At 38.2% G+C, this 22,180-nt stretch overlaps 1 protein-coding gene and 1 non-coding gene across 10 annotated transcripts in view; one reads left to right on the forward strand and one right to left on the reverse strand.

The window, feature by feature from the left end:
- NEK4 (NIMA related kinase 4) overlaps positions 1-22,180 on the reverse strand; it is a 47,801-nt gene that overhangs the window by 22,159 nt on the left and 3,462 nt on the right. For 6 of the 9 annotated variants that reach the window (XR_010947048.1, XR_010947049.1, XM_067754730.1 and 3 more), the window contains exons 4-12: positions 21,994-22,101; positions 20,256-20,410; positions 18,388-18,529; positions 15,730-16,137; positions 9,832-9,981; positions 9,129-9,278; positions 8,598-8,664; positions 7,736-7,845; positions 6,521-6,609 (exon numbers count right to left, since the gene is read on the reverse strand). Coding sequence is in view for 4 of the 9 variants with exons in the window: in XM_067754730.1 (XP_067610831.1) it covers positions 6,521-6,609; positions 7,736-7,845; positions 8,598-8,664; positions 9,129-9,278; positions 9,832-9,981; positions 15,730-16,137; positions 18,388-18,529; positions 20,256-20,410; positions 21,994-22,101 (1,379 nt within the window). In the remaining 5 variants the exon portion in view is untranslated. Of the gene's footprint in view, positions 1-6,520; positions 6,610-7,735; positions 7,846-8,597; positions 8,665-9,128; positions 9,279-9,831; positions 9,982-11,653; positions 12,346-15,729; positions 16,138-18,387; positions 18,530-20,255; positions 20,411-21,993; positions 22,102-22,180 lie in introns of those variants that run through there. The other 3 variants (XR_010947051.1, XR_010947050.1, XR_010947052.1) reach the window with 3 other exon arrangements.
- Positions 13,174-13,246, forward strand: TRNAG-UCC (transfer RNA glycine (anticodon UCC)). The gene has a single exon. It is a non-coding gene; the product is annotated as a tRNA-Gly (tRNA).

A 22,180-nucleotide genomic window follows, 5' to 3' on the forward strand; every position in this document is an offset into this window, starting at 1 on the left:
AGGTCTGAATGCTACGATAAATGTACATTTAAAATTAATTCATAAACAAATGGGACCTAATCAAGCTTATAAGCTTTTGCACAGCAACAGAAACCATAAAAAAAAATGAAAAGATAACCTACAGACTGGGAGAAAATATTTGCAAACAATGCAACTGACAAGGGATTAATTTCCAAAGTATAAAAACAGCTCATACAATTCAATAACAACAACAAAAAACAACCCAATCAAAAAATGGGCAGAAGACCTAAATAGACATTTCTCCAAAGAAGACATAAAGATGGCCAATAGGCACAAGAAAAGATGTTCAACATCACTAATTATTAGAGAAATGCAAATCAAAACTACAATGAGGTACCACCTCACACGGGTCAGAATGGCCATCATTAAAAAGTCTACAAATAATAAATGCTGGAAATCCAAAGAGAAACACGCCAAGACACATATTAATCAAACTGTCAAAAATTAAATACAAAGAAAACATATTAAAAGCAGCAAGGGAAAAACAACAAATAACACACAAGGGAATCCCCATAAGGTTAACAGCTGATCTTTCAGCAGAAACTCTGCAAGCCAGAAGGGAATGGCAGGACATATTTAAAGTGATGAAGGAGAAAAACCTACAACCAAGATTACTCTACCCAGCAAGGATCTCGTTCAGATTTGATGGAGAAATTAAAACCTTTACAGACAAGCAAAAGCTGAGAGAATTCTGCACCACCAAACCAGCTTTACAACAAATGCTAAAGGAACTTCTCTAGGCAAGAAACACAAGAGAAGGAAAAGACTGACAATAACAAACCCAAAACAATTAAGAAAATGGTCATAGGAACATACATATCGATAATTACCTTAAACATAAATGGATTAAATGCTCCAACCAAAAGACACAGGCTCGCTGAATGGATACAAAAACAAGACCCATATATATGCTGTCTACAAGAGACCCACTTCAGACCTAGGGACACATACAGACTGAAAGTGAGGGGATGTAAAAACATATTCCATGCAAATGGAAATCAAAAGAAGGCTGGAGTAGCAATTCTCATATCAGACAAAATAGACTTTAAAATAAAGACTATTACAAGAGACAAAGAAGGACACTACACATAATGATCAACGGATCCATCTAAGAAGAAGATATAACAATTGTAAATATTTATGCACCCGGGGCTTCCCTGGTGGTGTAGTGGTTAAGAATCCGCCTGCCAATGCAGGGGACCCGGGTTCAAGCCCTGGTCCGGGAAGATCCCACATGCCACGGAGCAGCTAAGCCCGAGCACCACAACTACTGAGCCTGTGCTCTAGAGCCCGTGAGCCACAACTACTGAGCCCATGCGCCACAACTACTGAAGCCTGCGTGCACAGAGCCCGTGCTCTGCAACAACAGAAGCCATGACAATGAGAAGCCCACGCACCACAAGGAAGAGTAGCCCTCGCTCGCCACAACTAGAGAAAGCCCACATGCAGCAATGAAGACCCAACGCAGCCAAAAATAAATAAATAAAATAAATAAATTAAAAAAAATATATATTTATGCACCCAACCTAGGAGCACCTCAATACATAAGGCAAATACTAACAGCCATAAAAGGGGAAATCGACAGTAACACATTCATAGTAGGGGACTTTAACACCCCACTTTCACCAATGGACAGATCATCCAAAATGAAAATACATAAGGAAACACAAGCTTTAAATGATACATTAAACAAGATGGACTTAATTGATATTTATAGGACATTCCATCCAAAAACAACAGAATACACATTTTTCTCAAGTGCTCATGGAACATTCTCCAGGATAGATCATATCTTGGGTCACAGATCAAGCCTTGGTAAATTTAAGAAAATTGAAATTGTATCAAGTATCTTTTCCGACCACAATGCTATGAGACTAGATATCAATTACAGGAAAAGACCTGTAAAAAATACAAACACATGGAGGCTAAACAATACACTACTTAATAACGAAGTGATCACTGAAGAAATCAAAGAGGAAATTAAAAAATACCTAGAAACAAATGACAATGGAGACACGACGACCCAAAACCTATGGGATGCAATAAAAGCAGTTCTAAGAGGGAAGTTTATAGCAATACAATCCTACCTTAAGAAACAGGAAACATCTCGAATAAACAACCTAACCTTGCACCTAAAGCAATCAGAGAAAGAAGAACAAAAAAACCCCAAAGTTAGCAGAAGGAAAGAAATCATAAAAATCAGATCAGAAATAAATGAAAATGAAATGAAGGAAACGATAGCAAAGATCAATAAAACTAAAAGTTGGTTCTTTGAGAAGATAAACAAAATTGATACACCATTAGCCAGACCCATCAAGAAAAAAAGGGAGAAGACTCAAATCAATAGAATTAGAAATGAAAAAGGAGAAGTAACAACTGACACTGCAGAAATACAAAAGTTCATGAGAGATTACTACAAGCAACTCTATGCCAATAAAATGGACAACCTGGAAGAAATGGACAAATCTTTAGAAATGCACAACCTGCCAAGACTGAATCAGGAAGAAATAGAAAATATGAACAGACCAATCACAAGCACTGAAATTGAAACTGTGATTAAAAATCTTCCAACAAACAAAAGCCCAGGACCAGATGGCTTCACAGGCGAATTCTATCAAACATTTAGAGAAGAGCTAACACCTATCCTTCTAAAACTCTTCCAAAATATAGCAGAGGGAGGAACACTCCCAAACTCATTCTACAAGGCCACCATCACCCTGATACCAAAACCAGACAAGGATGTCACAAAGAAAGAAAACTGCAGGCCAATATCACTGATGAACATAGATGCAAAAATCCTCAACAAAATACTAGCAAACAGAATCCAACAGCATAGTAAAAGGATCATACACCATGATAAAGTGAGGTTTATTCCAGGAATGCAAGGATTCTTCAATATATGCAAATCAATCAACGTGATACACCATATTAACAAACTAAAGGAGAAAAACCATATGATCACCTCAACAGATGCAGAGAAAGCTTTTGACAAAATTCAACACCCATTTATGATAAAAACCCTCCAGAAAGTAGGCACAGAGGGAACTTTCCTCAACATAATAAAGGCCATATATGACAAACCCACAGCAAACATCGTCCTCAATGGTGAAAAACTGAAAGCATTTCCACTAAGATCAGGAACAAGACAAGGTTGCCCACTCTCACCACTCTTATTCAACATAGTTTTGGAAGTTTTAGCCACAGCAATCAGAGAAGAAAAGGAAATAAAAGGAATACAAATCGGAAAAGAAGTAAAGCTGTCACTGTTTGCAGATGACATGATACTATACACAGAGAATCCTAAAGATGCCACCAGAAAACTACTAGAGCCAATCAATGAATTTGGTAAAGTAGCAGGATACAAAATTAATGCACAGAGATCTCTGGCATTCCTATACACTAACGATGAAAAATCTGAAAGTGAAATCAAGACAACACTCCCATTTACCATTGCAACAAAAAGAATAAAATATCTAGGAATAAACCTACCTAAGGAGACAAAAGACCTGTATGCAGAAAACTATAAGACACTGATTAAAGAAATTAAAGATGATACAAATAGATGGAGAGATATACCATGTTCTTGAATTGGAAAAATCAACATTGTGAAAATGACTCTGCTACCCAAAGCAATCTACAGATTCAATGCAACCCCTATCAAACTACCAATGGCATTTTTCACAGAACTATAACAAAAAATTTCACAATTTGTATGGAAACACAAAAGACCCCGAATAGCCAAAGCAATCTTTTTTTTTTTTTTTTTTTTTTGCGGTATGCGGGCCTCTCACTGTTGTGGCCTCTCCCATTGCGGAGCACAGACTCCAGACGCGCAGGCTCTGGACGCGCAGGCTCAGTGGTCATGGCTCACGGGCCCAGCCGCTCCGTGGCATGTGGGATCTTCCTGGACTGGGGCACGAACCCGTGTCCCCTGCATCAGCAGGCGGACTCTCAACCAGTGTGCCACCGGGGAAGCCCTGGGCAAAGCAATCTTGAGAATGAAAAACGGAGCTGGAGGAATCAGGCTCCCTGACTTCAGACTATACCACAAAGCTACAGTAATCAAGACAATATGGTACTGGCACAAAAACAGAAAGATAGATCAATGGAACAGGATAGAAAGCCCAGAGATAAACCCACACACATATGGTCACCTTATCTTTGATAAAGGAGGCAGGAATGTACAGTGGAAAAAGGACAGCCTCTTCAATAAGTGGTGCTGGGAAAACTGGACAGGTACATGTAAAAGTATGAGATTAGATCACTCCCTAACACCATACACAAAAATAAGCTCAAAATGGATTAAAGACCTAAATGTAAGGCCAGAAACTATCAAACTCTTAGAGGAAAACATAGGCAGAACACTCTATGACATAAATCACAGCAAGATCCTTTTTGACCCACCTCCTAGAGAAATGGAAATAAAAACAAAAATAAACAAATGGGACCTAATGAAACTCAAAAGCTTTTGCACAGCAAAGGAAACCATAAACAAGACCAACAGACAACCCTCAGAATGGGAGAAAATATTTGCAAATGAAGCAACTGACAAAGGATTAATCTCCAAAATTTACAAGCAGCTCATGCAGCTCAATAACAGAAAAACAAACAACCCAATCCAAAAGTGGGCAGAAGACCTAAACAGACATTTCTCCAAAGAAGATATACAGACTGCCAACAAACACATGAAAGAACGCTCAACATCATTAATCATTAGAGAAATGCAAATCAAAACTACAATGAGATATCATCTCACACCAGTCAGAATGGCCATCATCAAACAATCTAGAAACAATTAATGCTGGAGAGGGTGTGGAGAAAAGGGAACACTCTTGCACTGCTGGTGGGAATGTGAATTGGTACAGTCACTATGGAGAACAGTATGGAGGTTCCTTAAAAAACTAAAAATAGAACTACTATATGACCCAGCAATCCCACTACTGGGCATACACCCTGAGAAAACCATAATTCAAAAAGAGTCATGTACCAAAATGTTCATTGCGGCTCTATTTACAATAGCCAGGAGATGGAAACAACCTAAGCATCCATCATCAGATGAATGGATAAAGAAGATGTGGCATATATATACAATGGAATATTCCTCAGCCATAAAAAGAAACAAAATTGAGCTATTTGTAATGAGGTGGATGGACCTAGAGTCTGTCATACAGAGTGAAGTAAGTCAGAAAGAGAAAGACAAATACCGTATGCTAACACATATATATGGAATTTAAGAAAAAAAAATGTCATGAAGAACCTTCGGGTAAGACAGGAATAAAGACACAGACCTACTAGAGAATGGACTTGAGGATATGGGGAGGGGGAAGGGTAAGCTGTGACAAAGCGAGAGAGTGGCATGGACATATATACACTACCAAACGTAAAACAGATAGCTAGTGGGAAGCAGCCGCATAGCACAGGGAGATCAGCTTGGTGCTTTGTGACCACCTACAGGGGTGGGACAGGGAGCGGGGGAACTAACACACCAACGTTAGTGTGTGTGAAAGCAGAAACTAACACACCAATGTAAAGTAATTATACTCCAATAAAGATTTAAAAAAAAAAAAGGAAAATTGTGTTAGCAACATAAATGGAGAAACAGCAAAAAAAAAAAAAAATGCTGGAGAGGATGTGGAGAAAAGGGAACCCTCTTACACTGTTGGTGGGAATGTAAATTGGTGCAGCCATTATGGAAAACAGTATGGAGGTTCCTCAGAAAATTAAAAACAGAGTTGCCATGTGATCCAGCAATTCCACTCCTAGGCATATACCCAGACAAAACTATAATTCGAAAAGATACATGCACCCCTATGTTCATAGCAGCACTATCTACAATAACTAAGACATGGAAACAACCTAAATGTCCATTGACAGATGAATGGATAAAGATGTGAGATAGACAGATAGATAGATACACATACACACACATACATATATATACACATACATACAATGGACTATTACTCAGCCACTAAAAAGAATGAAATCATGCCATTCGCAGCAACATGGATGGACCCAGAGGTTATCATACTAAGCAAAGTAAGTCAGAAAGAGAAAGACAAATACCATATGATATCACTTATTTGTGAAATCTAAAGTATGACACAAACAAACATATCTGTGAAACAGAAAGAGACTCAAAGACATGGGAACAGACTTGTGGTTTCCAAGGGGGTTGGGGGTGGGGGAGGGAAGTAACTGGGAGTGTGGGATCAGCAGATGCAAACTATTATTTATATGACAGATAAACAGCAAGGTCTTAACTGTATAGCACAGAGAACTCTATTCAATATCCTGTGATAAACCATAATGGAAGAGAATATGAAAAAGAATATATGTATAACTGAGTCAGTTTGCTGTACAGCAGAAATTAATACAACATTGTAAATCAACTATACTTCAATAAAATTTTTTAAAGTAAAAAAATAAAATTAAATTAGAATAAAATTAATTCAAACAGAAATAGCTTATGAAAGGAGATAGAAAAATAAGAACTTACCCTTCCTTGGAATTCCCATTTGATTTATCAGTTGAACTTGTAGAAGAACTTAACTCATCCTCAGAGAGACAATGGGTGAGTTTCCTTTCCTATTAATGTTTGGAAATACAAAATTCCACATGACAACACAACCAGAATGTAATACATGAAACAATCTTAGATGCAATGCCTAGACACAATGTGCACCTAGGTCCAATTTAACAGGAGAACTATGGATATAAAAATTGAAGTTACTTTACCAAATAATGTCCCAGTTCACCCATGAAGTTCATAAGTGAAGCCTGAGGAACACCAAGGTGAAGTTTTATAAGGTCCTGGAAAGTCTCAGCTATGAAGAAATTTCCTTTCCAGAGGAGAGCAGACAAACAGTTCTGGTGTTTGAACTTCTAAGCAGAGGGCTGGTACCATAAGGAATGTTGGCATTTTAAACTAGACAGAATGCCACCTAAATAAAAAGTAACCTCAGTTTGCTCACCCATGATACTCATTGTTAAATGCTTTAAAGGATTACCTGATATAATTACACACAAATGTTACAACTTTTGAAAATAAAGAGGATCATTTTAATTAGTGAAGCAACTAAATCACACACTATTGTTAAAGGAAAAAACTCTTCATTACTTTCAAGGGCAGGAAGTTTCTTTTTTAAAAAAAGTAATTATATGCTCCTAGAAATGATGTCAAAAACTGGAATACAGAAAACTGAATAATTATTCCCAGGGTATTATTACACAAAAAAGTGAACGTGGTTAAAAACTTGCAATTATCCATTTAGCCACCAAATGGTGCCCCTACATTATCCCTGGGTGGAAAGGTAAGGTACTTTGACACAAACAGGAAACAAAGGAAGGATCAGCAAGTGAGACTAAAATCTGGCCAGGTCGTTTGTTATATTATTAACACAGCAGAATAAGCAAAGTGTTGCCTAGTGGAAGCCCTTTGGAAGTCTTGTTTAAAAGACTGCTTAAGAAAGTTATTAACTAGGCTGCCAGTTGTTTACAAGAGCGCCTGAAAAGTCCATTCCCTTAATGAAGGAAACAAAATCCTTTTAATTATTATTGACCAGTTCTTTTTCTTATCAGAGAAGTGTGAAAAGTGTAACTTAAGTCAGCACTGTCCCAGGAATAAATAGAGCTGGCATTTATGAGGTTTACCGTTATTAGGCTTGCCAGATGTAGACATGTCTACCTTTTACCTTAGGACTATGTAATGTACCTGAGCAACGCTGTAGTCAGAAGACAACCATTGAGCAGGGGTAGGGTGGCCTTCCTCTTGTGGTTTCTCTGACCCCGCTGGACTCAGAGAAACTCTCCTCACTGAAGGGCCTGAAAAAGTGACAACCCCCAGCAGTTGTTTATGGTGGGCTGGCCTCAATAGAAGAGGGCTTTGCACTGTTTATGGAAGATACCCCAGCAAGGGCCAGCCTAGAAGGAACTCAGACAGCATATTCATCATCACTCTGGTGTCTGACACCTCAGTTCAAATCTCAGGTCTAGGTCTACCAGCCCTGTGACCTTGGGTAAGTTACTTAACCCCTCAGACCCTCAGTCTCCTCCGCTGCAAAATATGAAATGAGATAATGCCCTTAAAATACTTAGCATAATGTTTGAGACATTGTCAGCATTCAACAAATGGAAACTGCTAGAATATGTTGTCTTTAGATAATAGTAATAGGAATGATCACAGCCCTCAGCCCAGGGCAGTACCATTCTCCTGGCTTCCTCTCTCTGTTCCTGAGAAGAGAGCGCTTCTCTGACCAACAGACTCTGAACATGGAAACAAAGTAAACACTCGCCTGACTGCTTTCCTGTCTGTAATCTCCCAGGAGTTACTGTCACTCAAAGCTCTCTTGCTCTCTTTTTAGAGTCCTCTTTCTCTAATAACACAAGTTCCAGATCCAATACTATGCCAATTTTTTAAAAGGCTTAACTAGGAAATTTCAAAAATTCTTCTAAATTGGTTTCCCAAATGGATTACTGATGCTGGAAATTCTTAACACCTCACAATCAGTACCAATGCTATGTCCATGAGCCATACCAATAACCTCCAATAGATGAAGGAAAGAGAAAAACTTTACCTGAGGGGAAGATCTCTTCCTGTGACTGCTTTAGTCGCCTCCTCTCTCTTGCTGATAATGGGCGGTCCTTTTAAAGAAAGTCAGTTACTTCCATTCCTATTCACTGTTCTTACAATACCTACAATGCATGACATATAATCCAGCACTACAGGAAAGGCCCTGCACAGGTCTTTAAGGGAGTGTCCATTTGAAACCAGTTCACATCAGGCTTACAACTCCTAGCTAGGATGATCACAGCCCTCATTTCTAGGAAGAGCTCATCTTTGGAAGGGCAAATAGGTATTTCTGCATTTCCTACATTCAGAATCCACTTGGTCTCCTTAATTAACTGGAAGTGACCAGCCCTGAAACAACAGAATCTGTCCATTTCAATCAAAGCTTCTGTTGAGAATCACAAATTTGCGCTTTCCAGTGTTTGGCAAAAAGCAGGGCTAAGATGTTTTAATATAAAACTGCACAATATATGCAGGATTTACAACCAAAAAGTTTTATAATAAAGCTTAAAAAAATCCAACATAGACTCCTACAAACCTTTGATGATGATATCTCACTGTTCCTCGACCTGCTCACAGACCCAGTGATCACTCTACTTTGGTTTTCAGCATCTTTTTGTGTTGATGTGACATCCACTTTTCCAACAGTAGAAAGAGAAGGCAAAAGACGAGGAGGAGTCTCTTGGAACTTCCATAATTAACAAAGAGAGGGAGATTATCAGTGTCATATACATCTACCTCCAAAGGTCCCCCATCGGTAAATCTATGTATTTGTCAGTGATTCCCTCCCAAAAACTTTAAAACATTGCATTTGGGGGGGGGCAGGGGGCAGAGGGGAAGAAACTCTGCCAAAAGTGAATGACCACTTAAGAAGCTTATAGAGAGGGTGCCTGTGAAAGTTACTTCCAGAAATGAGGGGTTGCCACGATCTTATGCAGAAGTTGAGGGAGAAACTGTTCATTAATATGACGTAAGAGGAATCAGAGATTTACCTTTTTTGGCCTGTTCCTTTAACTCTCAAAATAAGCTGTCCATCCTTGCTGGAGAAGATAAAATCCTTACTCTGCTTCCAACTCACTGACATTTGATAACCAATATTTAGCATTTCTACCCTTCTTTATATGTTCCTTGCATTATGTATGTGCCTTTTTAGCACATCATTCTAAATAGAAATGAAGTTTCCTAAAGTCTGTTTCCCAAGCAGCAGCACAATGACTTATTCCAAAGAGATCTCTGCTGACCTGTCTCTCTTCCTCACTATGCTCAGTATGTTCTCTTTTCTTCTGCCGCCGCTGTTGAGACAGGAAAGGTTCAGACCCAGAGCTGTGTGGCTGTAAAGTTGGGTGGATTCTGTCCTGTTTTTCTATAACACATTCACCAGCAACTTGATCCTTAAAAATAATAAAATGAAACAAACAAAAAAACAAAATAGAATAATGAAACAGTCTTTTGAACTTCCAAATAGCCAAACCTGCCATATCTACTTCTAAAATTATAAATGAAAGAAGGAGGAGCTGTCTTTTTCAAAATGAATGCTTATTTTCAGTGCTGACAGGCAAAGACAGAATGATGGCATCAGTTATCTACATATTCTGGGTTTTCTTCTCTTTTCCCAAATAAAAATAATTATTTTAATTAAATTACTCAGATTGTTATTAACCTGAAACTACCAATGTTCATTTAGTTTTTTAAAAATCTTTTTATAACTTTTAATAGGTTTGCAATTCAGAAAACTAACAAATGTTTTAAATGAAATCCAATTTAATATACACATACTTCCCAAGTAAACATTAGTTATTTGGATGCCCTCTAAAAAGCACCATGAAAAGATCACGAGCTTGGATTCAGATGGAGTCATATCTCCCTGAACCTCTGTTTCCTTATCTATAAATGGGTATAATGCGTCACACACATCATGTGACTACTGGAGGATTAGAGGAGATTGTGCACTATAGTACTTAAGATCACATCTAACACATATTAGATGCTCAGAAACCAGGAGCTATTACTAGCAGTAGTAAAGATAAAATAAGTTAACTTTTAAATTATGAAGATCACCAAGGACTTAGTGTTTTATTTGGATAACTGGTTTTAGAAACTAATGCACACCAAACATTAAAATAAAATAGCTTCTTACATTAATTTTTTTTTTTTTTTTTTTTTTGCGGTACGCGGGCCTCTCCCTGTTGTAGCCTCTCCCGTTGTGGAGCACAGGCTCCGGACACGCAGGCTCAGCAGCCATGGCTCACAGGCCCAGCCGCTCCGCAGCATGTGGGATCTTCCAGACCAGGGCACGAACCTGTGTCCCCTGCATCGGCAGGTGGACTTTCAACCACTGCGCCACCAGGGAAGCCCAATCAACACATTTTTATCAAGAGCCCACTATGTGGTACATTTTAGAAAAAGGAACAGTGTCATATGCTAGCTATGCAAGGATACCCAGATAATAAACAGTAACTGATTTAATTCTGAAGAGTGAAATAAATGTTTCTCTGCTGGTATTAAGTATAGAATATTCAAAATAAAGCTTATACATATAAGAGTACCTGAACAAATGACTTAAGGAGTTTCTCCATGAAATCCAATTGGTCCTAAAAAAAGTTCTTCCACTTTTATCAACAACAAAATAACGACAACAACAACAAAGAAATGCTGGACATGAAATTCTATCAAAAAAACAAAAAAATCTACTCTAAAAGCCTGATGTAAGAAACATATTTGATCAGGTACAAGACAGGGATGTCCATTCTTATCACTCCTATTCAACACTGTACTAGAGGTTCTAGCCAGGGCAATCAGACAAGAAAAAATAAATAAATAAAAGAAATCCAGATTGAAAAGGAAAAATCTCTATTTGCAGATGATGTGATACTGTATTCAGAAAATTCTAAGGAGTCCATTACTAAAAAGTTATTAGAACCAATAAATGAGTTAAGTAAGGCTGTAGGATATAAAGACAATATATAAAAATTAATTGTATTTCTATACACAAGCAATGAACACTATGAAAATCATTCCATTTACAATAGTATCAGAACAAAATACTTAAATTTATTTCTTTACTTTTGGCTGCGTTCGGTCTTCGTTGCTGCGCACACTTTCTCTTGTTGTGGCGAGCAGGGGCTACTCTTTGTTGCAGTGTGCAGGCTTCTCACTGCAGTGGCTTCTTTTGTTGTGGAGCATGGGTTCTAGGCACGCAGGCTTCCGTAGCTGTGGTGCACGGGCTTAGTTGCTCCACGGCATGTGGGACCTTCCCTGCCCAGGGCTCAAACCCATGTCCCCTGCACTGGTAGGCGGATTCTTAACCACTGCGCCACAAGGGAAGCCAATGGAACAAAATACTTAGAAATGAATTTAACAAAAGAAGTGCAAGACTTATACACTTAAAACAACAAAACATCATTGTAAGAAACTGAAGAAGACCTAAAGAAAATAGAAAGATATCCTATGTTCATGAGTTGGAAGATACATATTGAGATAGCAATAATCTGCAAATAATCTACAGATTCAGTAAAATCCATGTCAAAACCCCAGGCTTTTTTGCAGAAATTGACAAGCTAATCTTAAAATTCATATGGAAATGCAAAGGACCCCATATAGCCAAAACAGTATTGAAAATTAAGAATAAAGTTGGAAGACTTAACCTTTCCAATTTCAAAACTTACTACAGTGAATTCCCTGGTGGCCTAGTGGTTAGGATTTTGGATTTTCACTGCTGTGGCCCGGATGCAATCCCTAGTCAGGGAACTGAGATCCTGTAAGCCGCGCAGCATGGCCAAAAAAAAAAAAAAAAACACTTACTATAAACCTACAGTAATTGTGTTACTGACATACAGATAGAAAAATCAGTGGTACAGAATTGAGAGTATAAAATTAAATGATCATATTTAGGGTCTACTGATTTTCAATGAGGGTCCCAAGAAAATTCAATGGGAAAAGAATAATCTTTTAACAAATGGTACTGGGACAAGTGGATATCTACATACAAAAGAATGAAGTAGAACCCTTTCTTCACATCACACACAAAAATTAACTCAAAATAGATCTCAGACCTAAATGTAAGAGTTAAAATTATGAACTCTTAAAAGAAATTATGGGAGAAATCTTCATGACACTAAAAGCAGAAGCAACAAAAGAAAAAATAGACAAAACTAGATTTCATCAAATTTTAAAACTTTTATGCTCCAAAGGACACCATCAAGAAAGTGAAGATGGGGGACTTCCCTGGGGGTCCAGTGGTAAAGAATCCGCCTTCCAATGCAGGGGACGCAGGTTCAATCCCTGGTTGGAGAACTAAGATCCCACACGCTGTGGCGCAACTACGCCTGCGCGCCACAACTACTGAGCTCGCACGCCTCAATGACAGAGCCCACATGCTGCAAACTACAGAGCCCACGCTTTCTGGAGCCTACACACCCTGGAGCCCATGTGCCACAACTAGAGAGAAGACTGCGCGCCACAACGAAAGATGCCGCACGCCTCAACGAAGGCCCCGCATGCTGCAACTAAGACCCAACGCAGCCAAAAAAGTAATAAAGAAAAAATAAATAAATAATAAAAAAAATGAAAGTGAAGATGGGACTTCCCTGGTGGTCCAGTGGTTAAGACTCTGCACTTCCACTGCAGGGGGCACAGGTTCGATCCCTGGTCAGGGAACTAAGATCCCACATGCTGTATGGCACAGTCAAAATAAAATAAAATAAAATATACTTTAAAAAGAAAGTGAAGACAATCCACAGAATGGGAGACAATATTTTTGAATCTTATATCTGATAGGGGACTGACATTTATAACTGATAAAGAACTCCTACTACTCAACAATAAAAAGATAAATAAACCAATTTAAAAATGGGCAAAGGATTTGAATAGATATTTCTCCAAAGTAGGTATAAAAATGGCCAATAAGCCATGAAAAGATGCTCAACAACATTAGTCATTAGGGAGGTGCAAATCAAAACCACAATAAGATACCACTTCCAGGATGGCTAAACGAAACAAAACAAAACAAAAAACACAGAAAATAAGTGTTGGTGAGGATGTGGAGAAATTACAACTCTCATACATTGCTGATGGGAAGTAAAATGATATAGTTGCTTTGGAAAACAGTTCTGCAGTTCCTCAGAAAGTTAAACATAGGGCTTCCCTGGTGGCGCAGTGGTTGAGAGTCCGCCTGCCGATGCAGGGGACACGGGTTCGTGCCCTGGTCTAGGAACATCCCACATGCCGTGGAGCGGCTGGGCCAGTGAGCCATGGCTGCTGAGCCTGCGCGTCCGGAGCCTGTGCTCCGCAACGGGAGAGGCCACAACAGTGAAAGGCCTGCATACCACAAAAAAAAAAAAAAAAAAAAAGTTAAACATAGAGTCACCATATGATCCAGCAATTCCACTCCTAGGTATATACCCAAGAGAACTGAAAACATATGTCCACACAAAAACTTGTACGAATGTTCAAAGCAACTTTATCCATAGTGAAAAGTGAAAAAAACTCAAATGTTCATCAACTGATGAATAGATAAATAAAATATGAAATATACATATGGTAGAATTTATTTGGCAATAAAAAGAAATGAAATACTGGTACAGGCTACAACATGGATATAACCTTGAAAGCATTATGCTAAATAAAAGAAGCCAGATACAAAAGGCCATATCTGTATGATTCCATTTATATGAAATATTGAGAATAGGCAAATTCATACAGACAATGGTTGCCAAGGGCTAGAGACAAGGAGGAATGGAGAGTGACTAGTATTGAGTATGGGGTTTCTTTTTGAGGTGATGGAAATGTTCTGGAAACAGATAATAGCAGTGAATGTACAACTTTATAAATATACTAAAAACCACTGAATTGGCACTTTAAAAATTTTTTAAATAATTATGGAAAAAAATAAAAGAAGCGAACTTGAATATAATTTGACAGTCAAGCAGAACAAGCAGGACATATATAATTTTATCTATAAAGTACTAAGGATTCCAGTGTCCAGAGAATGTTTAAGACTAAATTTTGGTTTCAATTCAATGAGTTTAAATGAAAAGAGCATCATACTTGTACTTTTCTATAAAAACAAAACCTTATTAAAAACACTTGAGGGACTTCCCTGGTGGCACAGTGGTTAAGAATCCGCCTGCCAATGCAGGGGACACAGGTTCGAGCCCTGGTCTGAGAATATCCCACACGCCGTGGAGCAACTAAGCCCGTGCGCCACAACTACTGAGCCTGTGCACTAGAGCCCACGAGCCACAACTACTGAGCCCACGTACCACAACTACTGAAACCTGCATGCCTAGAGCCCGTGCTCCGCAACAAGAGAAGCCACCACAATGAGAAGCCTGTGCAACACAATGAAGAGTAGCCCCTGCTCACTGCAACTAGAGAAAGCCCACACGCAGCAACAAAGACCCAAACAGCCATAAATAAAATAGATAAAAACATTTGACTATAGACATATAAAATAGTTACATACATTTATATAAAAGTGTTAAATATGAAAATGTATGTAATATATAAAGTTTAAATATATAGAGATTATAAAAATATAGTCAATATATACATTAAATATATTCTTTAAATATTTTACAAATAAAAATGTGAAGTTAATCAAATGTTCTGGCTTTCTTTCTAATCCTTAGCTATTACCATGCTTCATCTAATTTAGGCTTCTTTCCATGTTCAAGTAGAAGATACCCTTTAAATTTACTCAGAATAGTCTCTCAGTATCAAAATCCTTTTGTTCTGTTCCTTTTCTTCTCTTCTTCCTTCTCCTTTGGTTCCAACACATAAAATATGTTTTTTTAATTCCTTAACTTAAAAAATCAGGCAAATCCACTAACTTTTAAAAGCAAGAAGGAATGTGATATTACCTAATTGTTGGAACTGTCCATTGACTTGGAGAACTTACAAAAGAATGATGTAGAAATAGGAAAAAACACACTAATGGCAAATGGCAAGTACCCTACACCAGGGCACAGAAAGGATCTAAGAATTCCTTGGGTCCTATCCTTTGGTTCTGTCATGTTTAAACTGTTATATGGGAACAACTGATTTTCCTAAAACCACAACTAAAAGCACAACCAAAGAACACAACCCACACCTTTGTAACCACACTTTCCAGTCTTCTTTCTGAAACCAATATCACTCACCTGGTCCTTTGATAAATTTTGGTCTTTGTTTAGGGGCTGCAGAGGCTTCACTGGGTCATTCCTTTCTCCAGTGACATAGTCAATGGACCATGTGGAAATTCGGTTTCCAGGTTGAGCACTGGATTTAGTGTTATCCTGCAGCCTCTCTTTCACTTGAGAAATAATACATTTACCTTCTAGCTCATTAGAGGCATCTAAGTGTCTTCGTTGATTCTCTTGAACTAAGCTGTTGTTCACTGAGTTCCTCCTTTCTGCAGGTAAGATGTCAATATTCACCCTACTGATCGTGGCTAGCGATTCTGCAGTATTGCTTATGTCTGGTTTGTAGGTGTGGCCTTTCAGACGTGGGGGTGTCTTCAAGGGGCCAATGACTATGGGTTTCTCCTGGGACAAATATTTGTCTTCACCCTGAATGAAAACATGCTTCCAAGTTATTATAGCACTCCTCACACCATATTAGAAAATTAACTCAAGGGGCTTCCCTGGTGGCGCAGTGGTTGGGAGTCCGCCTGCCGATGCAGGGGACATGGGTTCGTGCCCCGGTCCGGAAGGATCCCACATGCCGCAGAGCGGCTAGGCCCATGAGCCATGGCCGCTGAGCCTGTGCGTCCGGAGCCTGTGCTCAGCAACGGGAGAGGCCACAGCAGTGAGAGGCCCGCATACCGCAAAAAAAAAAAAAAAAAAAAACCAACTCAAAATGGAATAGCAGTTTCCTCAGAAAGTTAAACATGGAATAATCATAAGACCCAACAATCCCACTCCCAGGTATTTGTCCCAAGAACTAAAAGTAGGGACTCAGATATTTGTACACTAATGTTTATAGCAGCATTATTCACAACGGCCAGAAGATGGAAACAACCCAAATGTCCATCAGCAGATGAATGGATAAACAAAATGTGGTATATACATACAGCGGAATATTATAAAGCCATAGAAAGGAATGAAATTCTGATACATGCTACAATATGGATAATGTTTGAAAACTTGCTAAGTGAAATAAGCTAGACACAAAAGAACAAATGTTGTATGATTCCATTTATATGAGGTATCTAGAACAGGAAAATTCAGAGAAAGTAGATCAGAGGTTACCAGGGTCTGGGAGTAGAGGCAATGGGGAGTTAGACCTTAATGGGTACAGAGTTTCTGTTTGGAATGATGAAAAGGTTTTGGAAGATATGGTGATGGCTGCACAACATTGTGAATGTAATTAAGACCACTGAATTGTATGCTTAAAAACGGTACAAAATGAAAATAAATAATTAATTAATTAATTTAAAAATGGTACAAAATGGCAAATTTTATATTACTTATATTTTACCATAACAAAATTTTTTTAATGATCAATAACCTAAATATAAGAGCTAAAACTATAAAAATCCTAGGAGAAAACATAGGCATACATCTTCATGACCTTGGATTTGGCAAGGGATTCTTAGATATGAGCATGGGCAACAGAAGTAAAAAACAAATAAATTAGACTTCATCAAAATTAAAAACATTTGTGCATAAAAGGACGTTATCAAGAAAGTGAAAGGACAACCTAAAGAACGGGAGGAAATATTTGTAAGTAATATATCTGATGAGGGTCTAGTATCTATAATATAGAAAGAACTCTTAGAACTCAATAATAAAAAATAAAAAACCCAATTAAAAAATGGGCAACAGGCTTAATAGATATTTCTCCAAAGAAGGCATTCAAATGGCCAACAAGTTCTATGTCATTAGTCAAATGCAAATCAGAACTACAATAACATACCACTCCACATCCACTAGGATGGCTAGAATCAGAAAAACAGAAAATAACAAGAGTTGGTGAAGTTGTAGAGAAACTGGAATTCTCAGGGATTGCTGATAAAAACATGAAATGGTGCAACCACAAAGGAAAAACAATGTGGTCATTCCTCAAAAAGTTAAACATAGAATTACCATATGACTCAGCAATTACTCTCCTAGATATTATACCCAAGAGAACTGAAAACAGATACTCAAACATTGTACATAAATGTTCATAGCAAAAGCCAAAAGGTGAAAACAACCCAATATCTACCAATGAATGAATGGATAAACAAACTGTGGTATATACATACAATGGAGTATTATTTAGACATAAAAATAAATGAAGTATTGATATATACTACCTGGATGAACCTCAAGAACATGCTAAGTGAAAGAAGCCAGACACAAAAGGTTACATATTGTATGATTCCATTTATATCAAATATTCAGAATAGGCAAACCCATACAAACAGAGAACACTGGTGTTTTACAGGGGCTGGATGGAGGAGGAGTGACGACCTAATGGGTATGAGGTTTCCTTTTGGGGTGATGAAAATGTTTTGGAATGAGATAGAGGTGACGGTCGCACAATACTGTGAATATACTAAATGCAATTAATTGTTCACTTTAAAATGGTTAACTTTATGTTATATAAATCCACCTCAATTAAAAAAAACTTCTTAAAGTTATTACAGCACTGACTTCATGAACATTTTAATAGGCACTTTGAATACTTCACCAGTATTCCTTCTTTACAATACAAAACTACTTACACAACAGAAATCTAATGAAGCTTAGTCATTTCACATAGAATAACTAGCTTAGGTAACCTATCATTTTAATACAGTTTCTAGAACACATATCCTTTAGAATGAGACGTACCATTACATATGTCTTGGAGCCCTCAGAAGAGTGTGGTTGAGGGGGAACGGCTTCATGACTTAATTCAGCCTTTCCAGAAACCACTGTAGCCACAGGCTTGGATTTAGAGTCGTCATTTTTAATATTATTTTTGGAGTTTTTTCTTTATGAGGAAGAAAAGAAGAAAAAGTTATTATCAGTACAGTGAAGGTTAAAGGTTTCTATATATATGAGGAAATGTGCATACATGTTACACTCCCTCTTAGAACGGCTTGTTTTATTTCTTTCTTTCTTTTCTTTTCTTTTTTTTTTTCTTTTTTGGCTGTGCCATGTGGCTTGTGGGATCTTAGTTCCCTGACCAGGGATTGAACCCGGGTCCCCTGCAGTGGAAGCGTGGAGTCCTAACCACTGGACTGCCAGGGAATTCCCATAGAACTGCTCCTTTTATAGATAGGAGTCTTCTAAAAACCAGTGGGTGTTCTACAAAACATTTGACCAGTAATCTCCAAAAACAATCAAGGTCATGAAAAACAAAGAAAGTGAGAAACTGTCAGAGACCCAAGTTGACTAAGGAGAAATGAGGAGTAATATGGTATGCTGGACTGGATCCTGAAGCAGAAAAAGGACACTAGTAGAAAAACTGGTGTAAGCCAAGTGAAGTCTGGATTCAGTCAACATAAGATACTGATGTTGTTTTCTTAGTTCTGACAAATGTACCATGGTAACATAAGATGCTGATAGAAGAAACTGGTTGAGGGTTATACAGAAACTCTGTTCTATCTCTGCAACTCTTCTGTAAATACAATATTATTCTAAAATTTAAAACCTATGAAAACTTGCCTCACAATTAGAAGTGCCAGGATAATTTTCATCTTCAAATTTCACATTTGTAATAATACCACAACTGCTTTGCCAAATTTGAAAGTAAAAATGATTGGTATACTTGGCCTTGACTTGTAGAATAAATGTATACAGGAATAATATCCCCAACTGTTTAAGTGTGACATTTTCCAAAGGAGCTAAACCTCTGGAGAATTCAAGGGGAGCATGAAGACCAGAGCTGCAGAAAGCCAAAGGTCTGTAGGTAGGAAATTATAAGCAATGTAAACAAAAATACGACCCTTCTTTATCCCCCAGGGCCGCTCTAGCATTGCCTCCCAAATTTAACATGTCAAAAGACAAGGACTGTGAAGGTCTTGTCCAGCTCTAAGTCTCAGATCCTAGAACAGCTATTTATGAAGGTAGGACCTGAAAGTCAAAGAAGGAATTCTATCCCCTTGAGAAGTTATATGAGTAAAGAGGGAACCTCTATTTTTTAAATGTGACTATTATCTTACATAGTACATAATGTAATAATAGGCTTCTTAGATGATCTCTCATTTTAATATGATTTCTAAAACCTACATCTTTGGGCTTCCCTGGTGGCACAGTGGTTGAGAGTTCGCCTGCTGATGCAGGGGACAGGGGTTCATGCCCCGGTCCGGGAAGATCCCACATGCTGCAGAGTGGCTAGGCCCGTGAGCCACGGCCGCTAACCCTGCGCGTCCAGAGCCTGTGCTCCGCAACGGGAGAGGCCACAACAGTGAGAGGCCCGCGTACCGCAAATAAATAAATAAATAAATAAATAAATAATAAAGCATACATCCTTTTAAAAGGATCGTACTCAATATGTCTTGGAACTCCCAGAGGAATGTGAAAGTGATTACTCCAATGGTTCTCTAGATTTTTGATTTTAGCAATTAAACAAATCTCAACACTTGTTCTAATCATGCAATTCTACTTCGTGTTTTTAAAAAACTCACCATAAACTCTCATACACGAAAATTATAAAAGTCACCCTCTTTTATTCCATCTATTTAGCTGACCTATTTGCAAGGGAAATATCTTACGCCTTCGTGGCCTCCAAAAACAAGGATATTTGGCGCTTTATGTAAGGCTGCCTTAGGATGCTCCTCACAGAAGGTCTTTCTTCAGGCCTTTTGCTCAGCATGGTTCTTATTATTTCTGCCAGCTCTGGGCTGTAATCTTTCGGCATTGGTGGCAGCTACAAAGAGAAATAATACCATAAGTATGACTAACAGTCTTGTGAAAAGTAAAAGAAGGTAGAGGTTTCCCAAGATATATTTTTTAAATCATTATCCACAGCAGAAAATAACCAGCATATTAGTCTACAGGAAGCATATCTGGCATCCTGGTTATAATAGCAAGTTGTAAAATTATAAAATATATCCTTCAAACCAGCAGTCCCATTTGAGGACCCTCTCCTTCATAAATAAAAGCATGAGTTCCTAAAGATTTATGTACCAGGATATTCACTGCAGTATTTTTCTTATAATAGTGAACAACTGGAAACAATGTAAATGGCCATTCATAGGGTACTTGCGGAATAGAGTATGGTATACCCTTCTAATAAAATACCAGGCAGCCTTTAAAAAAATACAAGACTTACAGGTACTGACCTGGAAAGATGTCCCTCATTTATTAAGTCAAAAAAGCACGTTGTGTACCAGTGTGTATAGCCTGATTCCATTTCAGTTACTTTTTTAACATACACACCCAGAGTTATAAAGACAGGGAAAAGCCAGGAAGGCTATGCACCAAATCATTACCAATGGTTATCTCCAAGGGATGGAAATGTATGGAAACAGGGGAATTTCACCTCTTTCTTGTTTGATTCTTTAAGAAGTGGAATTATGAGCAAATTTTACTTTTTCTGTGTTTTTTTCAAATTAAAAAAATAAATGAGTCTTGGTATAATGTTAAAATCAGTAGGTGATTTACAGCCTTAAAACTTAAAGGTGTGAGGATGCCTGACACTGCAGGGGGTAACTAGCCTCATGAAATTGACACATAAAGTTGGTCACTCTAGCATCTATCATACATAATGCTTTCTGCAATTTTTAACTGGTTACTAGTGATTGTGATGATTATCAAAGGAGCAAGAAGTTCAAACAGAGTAGACTCTTTTTTTTAAAATAAATCTTTAATTTATTTTATTTATTTTTGGCTGTGTTGGGTCTTCGTTGCTGCACGTGGGCCTTCTCTAGTTGCAGTGAGTGGGGGCTACTCTTCGTTGTGGTGCGCGGGCTTCTCTGTTGTGGCTTCTCTTGTTGCAGAGCACGGGCTCTAGGTGCGCGGGCCTCAGTAGCTGTGGCTCGCGGGCTCTAGAGCACAGGCTCAGTAGTTGTGGCACACGGGCTTAGTTGCTCCGTGGCATGTGGGATCTTCCCAGACCAGGGCTCAAACCCGTGTCCCTTGCATTGACAGGCGGATTCTTAACCACTGCGCCACCAGGGAAGCCCAAACAGAGTAGACTCCTTTTAAACAGGGCTCATTTAACCGCTTAGGTGAAGCTACCAGTAGCCTCAGGGCACCTGCACATCCTGTGTCTATAAGGTACTGGTTTTCAAGAAGCCAATTCTTCAGAGCCATTAAGCCACCCTTATAAATTAATATTAAGAAACGATCAATCCCTTCTCCTCCAGTTCAACCCTCCCCACAGACAGGACCCACCATTCTTAACTATCCACCCAATATGATTACTCCCTTTTCTCAGTAGCTACTTTCAAAGCTGCACTAAAGTAACCTTACTCCAAATATTAAAATTAATTCCAGAACATTCTTTACCTTTCCTTCAATAATCCGATAAACTAAAGAATTCATGTCTTTTGCATTGAAAGCATGCTTCAGGGTGGCCATTTCATAAACACAGCATCCCAGAGCCCAAACATCAGACTAGGAAAAAAAAAATAGTAAATGGTTAAATGTCAGAATGCCTTATTTAGTTTTCCTCTTAAAAAAAAAAAAACATTTT

This window comes from Pseudorca crassidens, chromosome 10, assembly GCF_039906515.1.
Source record: "Pseudorca crassidens isolate mPseCra1 chromosome 10, mPseCra1.hap1, whole genome shotgun sequence".
NCBI classification, from domain to species: Eukaryota; Metazoa; Chordata; class Mammalia; order Artiodactyla; family Delphinidae; genus Pseudorca; species Pseudorca crassidens.